The sequence below is a fragment of the Oncorhynchus masou genome, chromosome 28 (genome assembly GCF_036934945.1).
Source record: "Oncorhynchus masou masou isolate Uvic2021 chromosome 28, UVic_Omas_1.1, whole genome shotgun sequence".
Taxonomy (NCBI): Eukaryota; Metazoa; Chordata; class Actinopteri; order Salmoniformes; family Salmonidae; genus Oncorhynchus; species Oncorhynchus masou.
Genome location: NC_088239.1, coordinates 42,907,852 through 42,926,830, shown reverse-complemented (window position 1 = coordinate 42,926,830; position 18,979 = coordinate 42,907,852). Strand labels below are relative to the sequence as shown.

At 45.4% G+C, this 18,979-nt stretch overlaps 1 protein-coding gene across 1 annotated transcript in view; it reads left to right on the top strand.

Moving 5' to 3' along the window:
• Positions 1 to 18,979, top strand: part of sardh (sarcosine dehydrogenase) — a 108,659-nt gene that overhangs the window by 65,707 nt on the left and 23,973 nt on the right. Inside the window, exon 17 of the mRNA XM_064942086.1 lies at positions 2,191 to 2,338. Coding sequence (XP_064798158.1) covers positions 2,191 to 2,338 — 148 coding nt within the window. The remainder of the gene's footprint in view (positions 1 to 2,190; positions 2,339 to 18,979) is intronic.

Sequence of the window (18,979 nt, the reverse complement as noted above, 5' to 3'; positions counted from 1 at the left end):
ATCTTAAATAATCACACGGCACCTCCTCTTCTCCCCTCCCCCACACTGTGTCTAAAATTAATAAAAATACAAAATAAAACCTTTGGAACTTACACTCTCAGTTGACCTTTCCACCTTACTAGCACCGACTTTGCTGATTAGTACATTTTTCCTCAATAATGTAGCTATGATACAGTATGTGGTTGTCCCATCTAGCTATCTAAAGATGAATGCACGAACTGTAAGTTGCTCTGCATGAGAGCATCTGCTGAATGGCTAAATGTCTACGTTGAAGTACATTGTAGAGACACTTTTGTAGGAGGGGTTGGGGGTGTGATCACCATGAAGTGTGGAATAAATGTAGAGACTTTTTCACCGGGAATCGATGAGTACAGACCTTCTTGCTTTTTGCTACCTTGAAGTATTGCCTTGCCTAACCTCTTTCCCGAATCTGCAATGTTGTGTGGTTCGTTCCACGAAAAGAGTGCCCTTTGTGTTCCTTTTTGATATTTTAAGTAGAAATTGTGCACCAATATTGAATTTTAAGTCGGACATTGAATGAAAATGTATGAATAAAATAGACCACGTTGAGAATTCAAGAAATCTGATATGTAGTATGACTAAAGACTTGCTAAATTGCCTAAATTCAGTGTTTTGACATGTTCCTCCGTGCAACTTCTGTGACTTTTTACCCACTTAACCCTAAAATATCTCCCAGGTTTTCACCATCATTGTAAAGCCCTAGTTATTTTGTTGCTTTGACGGTCACCTCTGGATATGTATTATACATTTCATGTGATTTAGGGTCAACCCTGATAAGTGAACGGAACTCTCATTTTAATATGGTGAAACTATTCCATTTCAAAATCAACGTTGAACATCTAATAGTTCAATCATTATGAAAAAGCAGGTGAGCTGGTCTTTATGGTAATTTTCTGGGTTTTTTTTGTGGTGGAAAACTGAGCATTACATGTCAACCCTGTTACCCATAGATAAACAGGCTAGAAATGTTTTGAAAATTACATTTTATTTGAGTGATGTTCGATGGGGTTCAATCTAGGGTTTGGCTGGGCCACTCAAGGACATTCAGAGGCTTGTCCTGAAGCCACTCCTGCGTTATCTTGGCTGTGGGCATAGGGTCGGGGTCCTGTTGGAAGGTAAACCTTCGCCCCAGTCTGCGGTCCTGAGCGCTCTGGAGGAGGTTTTCATCAAGGATCTCTCTGTTCTTTGCGCCGTTCATCTTTCCCTCGATCCTGACTAGTCTCCTAGTCCCTGGCACTGAAAAACATCCCCACAGCATGATGCTGCCACCAGAAATTCCAGAAATTAACTTTTAACAAGGCACACCTGTTAATTGAAATGCATTCCAGGTGACTACCTTATGAAGCTGGTTGAGAGAATGCCAAGAGTGTGCAAAGCTGTCATCAAGGCAAAGGGTGGCTACTTTGTAGAATCTAAAATCTATATTGATTTAACACTTTTTTTTGGTTACTACATGATTCCAATATGAGTTATTTCGTAGTTTTGATGTCTTCACTATTATTCTACAATGTAGAACACAGTACAAATAAAGAAAAACCCTTGAATAAGTAGGTGGGCCTTAACTTTTGGCTGGTACTAAATATACTTTTTTTATCTCTTGAGATGGGGAAAATGTGTGTTTTTATGAAGCCTAACATGTGCTCTCTCTTACAGAATGTGAAATGTAAAGTTATTTTTGATCAAGTTGCACTGATCAAAAGGCACTGAATGGATGGAACATCTCATGTACACAGGAAATGCAACACAGGAAAATATTATCAGTGCAAAGTGCTCATGAATGATTTCTCCTGCTTTGTAAACAAGCAGCTTGCTCACAAAGTCAACTTCTGAAGCAAAATTGAAGTCATTCGGGGACTCGTATGAAAGTGGAAGGGAAAACACATTGAAGTCTGAGAGCTTCTCTGACGGGTGGTTTGCCTGATCAATGCCCTCCAATGTGGAAATGTGACTCCATATCCACTAATGTGTGTGTGTGTGTGTGTGTGTGTGTGTGTGTGTGTGTGTGTGTGTGTGTGTGTGTGTGTGTGTGTGTGTGTGTGTGTGTGTGTGTGTGTGTGTGTGTGTGCGCCTGCACTGTCTGTATGTGGGTACTCACCTTTCTCACTTTTTGTATAGATGAGTAAACACCTATGTCTCATTCTTTCTGTCTGGAATCTCGCCCTCTACCAGGTGATGCATACTACCTGGCCATCGGTGGAGGTGTAGCAGAACACAACTGGAACCACATCAAGACTGTTCTCCAGGATGAGGGTCTCAACTGCCAGCTGACTGACTACTCTGAAGACATGGGCATGATCAGCGTCCAGGGGCCCAAGAGGTGAGTGTGAACCCCCCCAAACAGGTGCCTTAATGTTACCCTTACACTAACCATCAAGTGGCCTAAGAGGTGAACTTGTTTAGTGGTGCATCTCAAAGGAAACCACACAGGGTGGCAGGAGCATAGGTTTGGGGGAGACAATGACAGAGGTGAGCCCCCCTCATGTGTGCAATAACAGGTCCTGAGCAGAGTGGTTATGCCCATTTTGAAACTGGCCCCTGTAACAGCTCATTTCAAAATCATGAGCATTAATATGGAGTTGGTCCCCCTTTGTGGCCATAACAGCCTCCACTCTTCTGTGCTTTCCACTTGATGTTGGAAAATGACTGCGGGGACTTGCTTCCATTCAGCCACGAGCATTAGTGAGGTTGGGCACGGATATTGGGCGATTAGGCCTGGCTCGCAGTCGGCGTTCCAATTCATCTCAAAGGTGTTCGATAGGTTTGAGTTCAGGGCTCTGTGCAGGCCAGTCATGTTCTTCCACACCGATCTCGACAAACCATTGAATGTCATTGTATGCTTTAGCATTACGATATCCCTTCAATGGAACTAAGGGGACTAGCCCAAACCATGAAAAACAGCCCCAGACCATTATTCCTCCTCCACCAAACTTTACAGTTGGCACTACACATTTCGGGCAGGTAGTGTTCTCCTGGCATCCACCAAATCCAGATTTATCCGTTGGACTGCCGAATGGTGATGAATCACTCCAGAGAACGCATTTCTATTGCTCCAGTGTCCAATGGCGGCGAGCTTTACACCACTCCAGCCGACGCTTGGCGATCTTAAGCTTGTGTGCGCCTGCTTGGCCATGGAAACCCATTTCATGAAGCTCCCAACTGACAGTTCTTGTGCTGACGTTGCTTCGAGGCAGTTTGGAACTCGGTAGTGAGCGTTGCAATGGTCTCTGACGTCAACCGCAGCAAGGAATGTCATCATACACAGAAATCTTGCCTCAGGATAGGGCCTGTTATTTCCAAGTCAAACCTACACTCAGGAAAGGGCCTCTCCTTGTGATGGAACACTAGTCTGTAACTGTATTCGGTAACTGTTAGAGCCATGAGGAAAAGATTCAACAGTCATAAAATCTTGACCATAGTACTCATTGTGGTCTGATTTCATGCCACTTGAGCATACCACGCCTTGCGTATGCTAAGTTATATGAAACCATTGACATTGGAAATGCAACGTTAGTTTTGTCTCTCTCACTGCACAGAAATGTAATCAACCCGACAGTTCCCTTACTGCATCTAGTATGGGCAAATTGTGTGTGTGGCAGCTACATTGCCATCCCCCTGGGTTTATCAGTATTAAAAACGGTAAATGATTCCCTGAATGCTTACGAAACGAAATGGCAAATAACCCTGCTCAATAAAGACTCCCTCATTTCTCATATGTCTTCAGTTTCTGAGATGAGGCTCTCACTTCTGCTTAGAGTAAGCCACAAGTCATCAGCACAACCACTACATACACACAGTTACACACACACACGCAGTTAAACACACACACACACACACAGTTACACCCACACACGCACAGTTACGCACACACATACAGTTACGCACACACACACAGTTACACACATACGCACAGTTACACACACGCACATAGTTACACATACACAATCACAGTCATGCACACACGCACATTTGCACGCACACACACACACACACAGAGTTACCCACATGCGTACACACACAGACAGTTGCACACACAGACAGTTACACGCACACACACACACACACTGCCATCCCCCTTGGTTTATCAGTATTAAAAACGGTAAATGATTCACTGAATGCTTACGAAACGGAATGGCAAATAACCCTGCTCAATAAAGACTCCCTCATTTCTCATATGTCTTCAGTTTCTGAGATGAGGCTCTCACTTCTGCTTAGAGTAAGCCACAAGTCATCAGCACAACCACTACATAGACAGTTACACACACCCACACAACCCCACACCCACACAACCCCACACCCACACAACCCCACACACACACACGCACACGCACACATACACACACACACACACAGTTACACACACACACACACAGTTACACACACGCAAACATGGTTACAAACACACACAGTTACACACACATAGTTACAAACACACACACACAGTTACACACGCACATATAGTTACATACACAGTAACACAAACACATATAGTTACACACACACATACACAGTAACACACACACACACATACACAGTTACACACACACACACACATACACAGTTACACACACACTTACACACACTCACACACACAGTTACACACACACACACACGGTTGCACACACACGCACAATTACACACACACACGCACACACAGTTACACACGCACACACAGTTACGCACACACTGTTACACACACACACACGCACAGTTACACACATGCACACAGTGGCACACAGTTACACGCGCACACACACACAGTTACATGTGCACACACACAGTTACACGCGCACAGTTACACGCGCACAGTTACACGCGCACAGTTACACGCGCACAGTTACACACGCACAGTTACACGCACACAGTTACACGCATACAGTTACACACACACAGTTACACACACACAGTTACACACACACAGTTACACACACAGTTACACAAACACGCACACACAGCTACACACACAGTTACACACAGTTACACAAACACGCACACACAGTTACGCACCACAGACACACACACACATAGTTACACGCACACACACACACACACACACAGTTACGGACACACACAGTTACGCACACGCACACACAGTTACGCACACGCACACACAGTTACGCACACGCACACACAGTTACGCACACGTACACACAGTTACGCACACGCACACACAGTTACGCACACACAGTTACGCGCACAGTTACGCACGCGGGCGCACAGTTACGCACGCAGGCGCACAGTTACGCACGCGGGCGCATAGTTACGCACGCAGGCGCACAGTTACGCACGCAGTTACACACACGCAGTTACACACACGCAGTTACACACACACACACAATTACACGCCCACACACACACGCAGTTACACGCCCACACACACACACGCAGTTACACACACACACACGCAGTTATACACACACACACAGTTTTACACACACACACACACACTTACACACACACACACAGTTACACACACGCACACACACGCACACACACACAGTTACACACACAGTTACGCAGTTACACACACACTTACACACACACACACTTACACACACACACACTTACACACACACACAGTTACACACACACACACACACACACACAGTTACACACACACACACACACACAGTTACACACACACACACACACACACATAGTTACACACACTCACACACACAGTTACACACACACACGGTTGCACACACGGTTGCACACACACGCACAATTACACACACACACACACAGTTACGCACACACAGTTACACACACACACAGTTACACACACACACAGTTACACACAGTTACACACATGCACAAAGTGACACACAGTTACACGCGCACACACACACACACACACAGTTACACGCGCACAGTTGCACACACACACAGTTACACACACACAGTTACACAAACACGCACACACAGTTACACACAGTTACACAAACACACACACAGTTACGCACCACAGACACACACACACACACATAGTTACACGCATACACACACACACACAGTTACGGACACACACAGTTACGCACACGCACACACAGTTACGCACACGCACACACAGTTACGCACACGCAGTTACGCACACACAATCACACAGTCACACACACAGTTACACATACACACACACACAGTTACACACACATGCACAGTTACACGCACGCACAGTTACACGCACGCACAGTTACACGCACGCACAGTTACACGCACGCACAGTTACACACACACAGTTACACGCACACACACACAGTTACACACACACAGTTACGCACACAGTCACACACACAGTTACACACACACACACACAGTTACACACACTCACACACACACCGTTACACACACTCACACACACACAGTTACACACACATGCACAGTTACACGCGCACATACACACACAGTTAAGCACACACAATCACAGTCACACACACAGTTACACACACACACAGTTACACACACATGCACAGTTGCACACACACACACACACACAGTTACACACACACACACAGTTACACACACACACACACACAGTTAAACACACACAGTTACGCACACACAGTTACACACACAGTCACACACACACAGTCAAACACACAGTTACACACACACACAGTCACACACACAGTTACACACACTCACACACACAGTTACACACACATGCACAGTTACACACACACGCACACGCAGTTAAGCACACACAATCACACAGTCACACACACAGTTACACATACACACACACACAGTTACACACACATGCACAGTTACACACACACACACACACACACACACAGTTACACGCACGCACAGTTACACGCACGCACAGTTACACGCACGCACAGTTACACGCACGCACAGTTACACGCACACAGTTACACGCACACACACACACAGTTACACACACACACACACACAGTTACACACACACACACACAGTTACACACACACACACACAGTCACACACACAGTTACACACACATGCACAGTTACACGCACACACAATCACAGTCACACACACAGTTACACACACACACAGTTACACACACACAGTTACACACACATGCACAGTTACACACACACACGCACAGTTACACACGCACAGTGACACGTGCACACAGTTACACGCACACAGTTACACACACATACACACAGTTACACACACATACACAAAGTTACACACACAGACACAGTTACACACACAGACGCAGTGGCACCACAGACACACACACACACACACACACACACACACACATAGTACACACACACACACACACACAATTGCACACACACACAGTTACAGTTACACACACAGTTACACACACACACATGCACACACAGTTACACGCACAATTATACACACACAGTTACACACAAACACAGTTACACACACACAGACACAGTTACACACACACACACACAGTTACGCAGTTACACACACACACAGTTACACACACACACACAGTTACACACACACACACACACACACACACACACACAGTTACGTAGTTACACACACACACACACACACACACACACACAGTTTCACACACAGACACAGTTACACACACACACACACAGTTTCACACAAACACACAGTTTCACACACACACAGTTACGCACCACAGACACACACGCGCACACACACAGTTACAGACACACACACACACAGTTAGACACACACACACACACACACACACACACAGTTAAACACACACAGTTAAACACACACAGTTACGCGCACACACAGTTCACACACACAGTTACACACACACAGTCACACACACAGTTACACACACACACACACAGTTACACACACACACACACAGTTACACACACACACATACAGTTACACACACACAGTTACACACACACAGTTACACACACACACACACACAGTTACACACACACAGTTACACACACAGTTACACACACACAGTTACACACACACAGTCACACACACAGTTACACACACTCACATACACACAGTTACACACACATGCACAGTTACACGCACACACACGCACACGCAGTTACAGCACACACAATCACACAGTCACACACACAGTTACACATACACACACACACAGTTACACACACATGCACAGTTACACACCCATGCACACACACACACACACAGTTACACACACATACACAGTTACACACACACAGTTACACACACACAGTTACACACACAGTTACACACACAGTTACACACTCACACACAGTATACACAGTTACACACTCACACACTTACACACACACACACACAGTTACACACACACAGTTACACACACAGTCACACACACAGTTACACACACACAGTCACACACACAGTTACACACACACACACACACACACACACACACACACACTCACACACACACACAGTTACACACACATGCACAGTTACACGCACACATACACACACAGTTAAGCACACACAATCACAGTCACACACACAGTTACACACACACAGTTACACACACACACACACACACACACACACACAGTTACACGCACGCACAGTTACACGCACGCACAGTTACACACACATACACACAGTTACACACACATACACAAAGTTACACACACAGACACAGTGGCACACACACACACACACACACACACACATAGTTACACACACACACACACACACACACACACACAGTTACAGTTACACACACAGTTACACACACAATTATACACACACAGTTACACACAAACACAGTTACACACACACACACACAGACACAGTTACACACACACACACACACACACACACACACACACACACACACACACACACAGTTACGCAGTTACACACACACACACACACACACACACACAGTTACACACGTTACACACACACACACACACACACACACACACACACACACACACACACACACACACACACACACACACACACACACACACACACAGTACACACACACACACACACACACACACACACACAGTTACACACACACACACACAGTTACACACACACACACACACACACACACACACACACACACACACACACACACACAGTTACACACACACACAGTTACACACACACACAGTTACACACACACACAGTTACACACACACACACACACACACACACACACACACACACACACACACACACACACACACACACACAGTTACACACACACACACACACACACACAGTTACACACACACACACAAACACAGTTACACACACACACACACACACACAGTTACACACACACACACAAACACACACACACACACACACACACACAGTTACACACACACACACACACACACACACACACACACACACACACACACACAGTTACACACACACACACACAGTTACACACACACACACACACAGTTACACACACACACACACACACACACACACACACACACACACAGTTACACACACACACAGTTACACACACACACACACACACACACACAGACACAGTTACACACACACACACATACACAGTTACACACACACACACAGTTACACACACACACACACACACACACACACACAGTTACACACACACACAGTTACACACACTCAGTTACACACACACAATTACGCACACACACACACAGTTACACACGCACACACACACAGTTACACACACACGCGCACACACAGTTTCACACACAGACACAGTTACACACACACACACACAGTTTCACACAAACACACAGTTTCACACACACACAGTTACGCACCACAGACACACACGCGCACACACACACACACACAGTTACAGACGCACACACACACACACACACAGTTACACACACACACAAGCAGTTACACACACACACACACACACAGTTAAACACACACAGTTACGCACACACAGTTACACGCGCACACACAGTCACACACACAGTTACACACACACAGTCACACACACAGTTACACGCGCACACACACACGCAGTTACACACACACAGTTACACACACACACACACAGTTACACACACACACAGTTACACACACACAGTTACACACACACACACACAGTTACGCACACACAGTTACACACACAGTCACACACACACAGTCACACACACACAGTCACACACACAGTTACACACACTCACATACACACAGTTACACACACATGCACAGTTACACGCACACACACACGCACACGCAGTTAAGCACACACAATCACACAGTCACACACACAGTTACACATACACACACACACAGTTACACACACATGCACAGTTACACACCCATGCACACACACACACACACAGTTACACACACATGCACAGTTACACGCACACAGTTACACACACGCACAGTTACACGCACGCACAGTTACACGCACGCACAGTGACAAGCGCACAGTGACACGTGCACAGTTACACGCACACAGTTACACGCACACACACACAGTTACACACACACAGTTACGCACACAGTCACACACACAGTTACACACACACAGTCACACACACAGTCACACACACACAGTCACACACACACACAGTTACACACACTCACACACACACACACAGTTACACACACACACATACACACACAGTTCACACACACAGTTACACACAGTTACACACACACACAGTTACACACACACACACACAGTTACACACACACACACACAGTTACACACACACATACACAGTTACACACACATACACAGTTACACACACATACACAGTTACACACACATACACAGTTACACACACACACACAAAGTTACACACACACACACAGTGGCACCACAGACACACACACACACACACACACATAGTTACACACACACACACACACAATTGCACACACACACACAGTTACAGTTACACACACAGTTACACACACACACATACACACACAGTTACACACACACACAGTTACACACACACACACACACACAGTTACACACACACACACACAGTTACACACACACACACACACACACACACACAGTTACACACACAGTTACACACACACACACACACACACACACACACACAGTTACACACACACACACAGTTACACACACACACACACACAGTTACACACACACACACACACACAGTTACACACACACACACACACACACAGTTACACACACACACACACACACACACACACAGTTACACACACACACACACAGTCACAGTTACACACACACACACACACACACACACACACACAGTTACACACACACACAGTTACACACACACACAGTTACACACACACACACACACACAGTTACACACACACACAGTTACACACACACAGTTACACACACACACACACACAGTTACACACACACACACACACACACAGTTACACACACACACACACACACAGTTACACACACACACACACACACACACAGTTACACACACACACACACAAACACAGTTACACACACACACACACAGTTACACACACACACACACACAGTTACACACACACACACACACACACACACACACACAGTTACACACACACACACACAGTTACACACACACACACACATACACAGTTACACACACACACACACACAGTTACACACACACACAGTTACACACACAGTTACACACACACACAGTTACACACACACACAGTTACACACACACAGTTACACACACACACACACACAGTTACACACACACACACACAGTTACACACACACACACACACACACACACACACACACACACACACAGTTACACACACACACACACAGTTACACACACACACACAGTTACACACACACACACACACAGTTACACACACACACACACACAGTTACACACACACACACACAGTTACACACACACACACACACACACACACAGTTACACACACACACACACACACAGTTACACACACACACACAGTTACACACACACAGTTACACACAGTTACACACACACACAGTTACACACACACACACACACACACAGTTACACACACACACACACACACACAGTTACACACACACACAGTTACACACACACACACACACAGTTACACACACACACACACACACACAGTTACACACACACACACACACAGTTACACACACACACAATACACAGTTACACACACACAGTTACACACACACACACACACACACACACACACACACATACACAGTTACACAACACACACACACAGTTACACACACACACACAGTTACACACACACACACACACAGTTACACACACACACACACACACACACAGTTACACACACACACACACACACACACACACACACACAGTTACACACACACACACAGTTACACACACACACAGTTACACACACACACACACAGTTACACACACACACACACACACACAGTTACACACACACACACACAGTTACACACACACACACACAGTTACACACACACACAGTTACACACACACAGTTACACACACACACACACACACACACACACACAGTTACACACACACACACACACAGTTACACACACACACACACACACACAGTTACACACACACACACACACACAGTTACACACACACACACACACACACAGTTACACACACACACACACACATACACAGTTACACACACACACACACAGTTACACACACACACACACACACACAGTTACACACACACACAGTTACACACACACACACACAGTTACACACACACACACAGTTACACACACACACACACACACACACAGTTACACACACACACACACACAGTTACACACACACACACACAGTTACACACACACACAGTTACACACACATACACAGTTACACACACACACATACACAGTTACACACACACACAGTTACACACACACACACAGTTACACACACACACACACACAGTTACACACACACACACACAGTTACACACACACACACACACACACACACACACACACACACACACACACACACACACACACACACACACACACACACACACACACACACACACACACACAGTTACACACACACACACAGTTACACACACACAGTTACACACACACAGTACACACAGTCACACACACACACACACACACACACACACACACACACACACACACACACAATTGCACACACAGTTACAGTTACACACACAGTTACACACACACACATGCACACACAGTTACAGTTACACGCACAATTATACACACACAGTTACACACAAACACAGTTACACACACACACACACACACACACACACAGCTACACACACACACACACACACACAGTTACGCAGTTACACACACACACACACAGTTTCACACACACACACAGTTACACACACACACACACACACACACACACACACAGTTACACACACACAGACACAGTTACACACACACACACACACACACACACACACACACACACACACACACACACACACACACACACACACACACACACACAGTTACGCACCACAGACACACACACACACACACAGTTACACACACACACACACACACACACACACACACACACACACACACACACACAGTTACACACACACACACAGTTACACACACACAGTTACACACACACACAGTTACACACACAGTTACACACACACACACACACAGTTACACACACACACACACACACAGTACACACACACACACACACACACACACAGTTACACACACACACACACACACAGTTACACACACACACACACACACACACAGTTACACACACACACACACACACACATACACAGTTACACACACACACACACACACACACACACACACAGTCACACACACACACACACACAGTTACACACACACACACACACACACACACACACACACACAGTTACACACACACACACACAGTTACACACACACACACACAGTTACACACACAGCACAGTTACACACACAGTTACACACACACACACAGTTACAGTTACACACACAATTATACACACACAGTTACACACATGCACAGTTACACAGTTACAGTTACACGCACAACTATACACACAGTTACACACACACACACACAGTTACATGCACACACACACAGTTACACACACACACAGTACGCACACACACACACACAGTTACACACACACACAGTTACACACACACACACACAGTTACACACACACACAGTTACACACACACACACACACACAGTTACACACCACAGTTACACACACACACAGTTACACACACACAGTTACACACACACACACACAGTTACGCACACGCACACACAGTCACACACACACACACACACAGTTACACATGCACACACACAGTTACACACACACATGCACACACAGTCACACACACACAGTCACACACACAGTTACACACACATGCACAGTTACACGCACACAGTTAATCACAGTTACACGCACACACACAGTTACACACACACACATGCACACACAGTTACAGTTACACGCACAATTATACACACACAGTTACACACAAACACAGTTACACACACACACAGACACAGTTACACACACAGTTACACACACACACACACACACACACACAGTTACTCAGTTACACACACACACAGTTACACACACACACGTACACACACACACACACAGTTATGCAGTTACACACACACACACACACACACAGTTTCTCACACACACACACACACACACACACACCGTTTCACACACACACACACAGTTACGCACCACAGACACACACACGCACACACAGTTACACACACACACACACACACACACACACACACACACAGCAGTTACACCACACACACACACACACACACAGTTACACACGCACACACACACAGTTACACACACACACACACACACACAGTTACACACACACACACACACACACAGTTACACACGCACACACACACCCACAGTTACACACACACACAAGCAGTTACACACACACCCACACACACACATGGTTACACACACACACACACACACACACACACAGTTACACACGCACACACACACCCACAGTTACACACACACACACACACACACACACACACACACACACACACACACACACAGTTACACACACACACACACAGTTACACACACAGTTAGTTACACACACAGTTACCCGCACACACAGTTACAGTTACATGCACAATTATGCACACACAGTTACACACATGCACACATAGTTACGCACATGCACACACACACAGTTACACACACACACACAGTTACACACACACACACACACACACACAGTTACGCACACGCACACACAGTTACGCACACACAGTTACGCACACGCACACACAGTTACACACGCACACACACACAGTTACACACGCACACACACAGTTACACACACACATGCACACACAGTCACCACACACACACAGTCACACACACAGTTACACACACATGCACAGTTACACGCACACAGTTAATCACAGTTACACGCACACACACAGTTACACACACACACACACAGTTACGCACCACAGACACACACACGCACACACAGTTACACACACACACACAAGCAGTTACACCCACACAGACACACACACACAGTTACACACACATACACACACAGTTACGCACACACACACACACAGTTACGCACGCACACACACACCCACAGTTACACACACACACAAGCAGTTACACACACACCCACACACACACATGGTTACACACACACGCACACACACACCCACAGTTACACACGCACACAAGCAGTTACACACACACACACACAGTTACACACACACACAGTTAGTTACACACACAGTTAGTTACACACACAGTTACCCGCACGCACAGTTACAGTTACACGCACAATTATACACACACAGTTACACACATGCACACACAGTTACAGTTACACGCACAACTATACACACAGTTACACACATGCACACATAGTTACGCACATGCACACACACACAGTTACACACACACACAGTTACACACACACACAGTTACACACACACAATTACGCACACACACACACAGTTACACACACACAGTTACGCACACGCACACACAGTTACACACGCACACACACACAGTTACACACACACACACGCGCACACACAGTTACACACACACGCACACACACAGTTACACACACACATGCACACACAGTCACACACACACAGTCACACACACAGTTACACACACATGCACAGTTACACGCACACAGTTAATCACAGTTACACGCGCACACACACAGTTACACACACACACACACAGTTACGCACCACAGACACACACACACAGTTACACACACACACACAGTTACACACGCACACACACACAGTTACACACGCACACACACACAGTTACACACACACACGCACACACACACACACACACACACACACACACACACACACACACACACACACACACACACACAGTTACACACACACACACACAGTTGCACACACACACACACAGTTACACACACACACAGTTACACACACACACACACACACACACACACACACACACACAGTTACACACACACAGTTACACGCACACACTTACACACACACGAACACAGTTACACACACAGTTACACACACACTGTTACACACACACACACACACACGGTTGTACACACACACACAGTTACACACACACACAGTTACACACACACTCAGTTACACACACACGCACACACACACATACACACACATACACACACACACAGTTACACACACACACACACACACACACACACACACACACACACACACAGTTACACACACACACACAGTTACACACACACACACACACACACACACACACACACACACACACACACACACACACACACACACACACACACACACACACACACACACACACACACACACACACACACACACACACAGTTACACACACACACAGTTACACACACACACACACACACACACACACACACACACACACACACACACACAGTTACACACACACACAGTTACACACACACACACACACACACACACACACACACACACACACACACACACACACACACACACACACAGTTACACACACAGTTACACAGTTACACACACACAGTTACACGCAGACACTTACACACACACACACGAACACAGTTACACACACAGTTACACACACACACACGAACACAGTTACACACACAGTTACACACACACTCAGTTACACACACACACACAAACATAGTTACACACACACACAGTTACACACGCACTCAGTTACACACACACACACACACACACACACACACACACACACACACACACACACAGTTACACACACACAGTTACACGAACACAGTTACACACACACACACACACAGTTACACACACACTCAGTTACACACACACACACAAACATAGTTACACACACACATACACACACAATTACACATACACACACACGCACACACAGTTACAGTTACACACACACGCACACACAGTTACAGTTACACACGCAGTTACACACACACACACATACACACACAGTTACACACACACAGTTACACACACACAGTTATGCACACACAGTTACGTACACACCCTACCTTTGAAGCTTCCAGTCTGTTATTTGAACTCAATCAGCATGACAGAGTGATGTCAGCAGGTCCTTTTGTGTCAGGGCTGAAATGCAGTGGAAATGTTTTCAGGGGATTCAGTTAATTTGCATGGCAAAGAGGGACTTTGCAATTCATCTGATCACTCTTCATAACATTCTGAAGTGTATGCAAATTGCTATCATACAAACTGAGTCAGCAGACTTTGAAAATTCATATTTGTGTCATTCACAACTTTTGGCCACGACTGTACACAGTTTCTGAAATGAGGCACTCACTTTTACTTCGAGTAAGTCACTAGTCATCAGCACAACTAATATGTCACTTACAGTTACTGCTGGTTTACTTACAGTAATTCATCAGCACAGCCCGTGATGTTAGTCACATACAGTTACCCTAGCCTTACTCACTCTATAGCCTCCATTTAAGTCACCCTGGACAGATGTGGGTGAGCAAAGCTGCTCTAGGCCCAAAACTTGTTTAACCTTGCTAGCATCCCACCTGGCCAACATCCAGTGATAATGCAGAGCGCCAAATTCAAATAAATTACAATAAAAATTTCACTTTCATGAAATCACACATGCAAGACACCAAATTAAAGCTACACTTGTTGTGAATTCAGCCAACGTGTCAGATTTCAAAAAGGCTTTACAGCGAAAGCAAAAGATTCTATTATCTGAGGACAAGCACCCTCCAGGCGCTACACAAAACGCAGAAATAAAGATATAATTCATGCCTTACCTTTGACAAGCTTCTTCTGTTGGCACTCCAATGTGTCCCATAAACATCACAAATGGTCCTTTTGTTTGATTAATTCCAACTCGCGCAACATGACTACAAAATTTCTCATAAGTTACCTGTAAGCTTTGTCCAAACTTCTTTCCTAATACAACTTTATGTATTTTTTGACGTAAATAATCGATAAAATTTAAGACGGGATTCACTGTGTTCAACGCCGGAGGAAAACAAAGTGGAGAGTGCTTTTCAGGTCATGCACCTCTAACAAAGAGTACACTTCCCTCGTGCCTCGTTCTGAACAGTGCTACTTCTTAATTTCTCAAAGGAAAAACCTCAACCAATTTCTAAAGACTGTTGACATCCAGTGGAAGCGATATGAACTGCAAGAAAGTCCTTTAGAAATCTGGATTTCCAATGAAAACACACATTGAAAAGAGTGACCTCAAACAAAAAATATTCTGAATTGTTTGTCCTCGGGGTTTTGCCTGCCAAATAAGTTGATTCAAACAGTTTTAGAAACGTCAGAGTGTTTTCTATCCAAATCTAATAATATGCATATCTTAGCTTCTGGGCCTGAGTAGCAGGCAGTTTACTTTGGACACGCTTTTCATCCGGATGTGAAAATACTG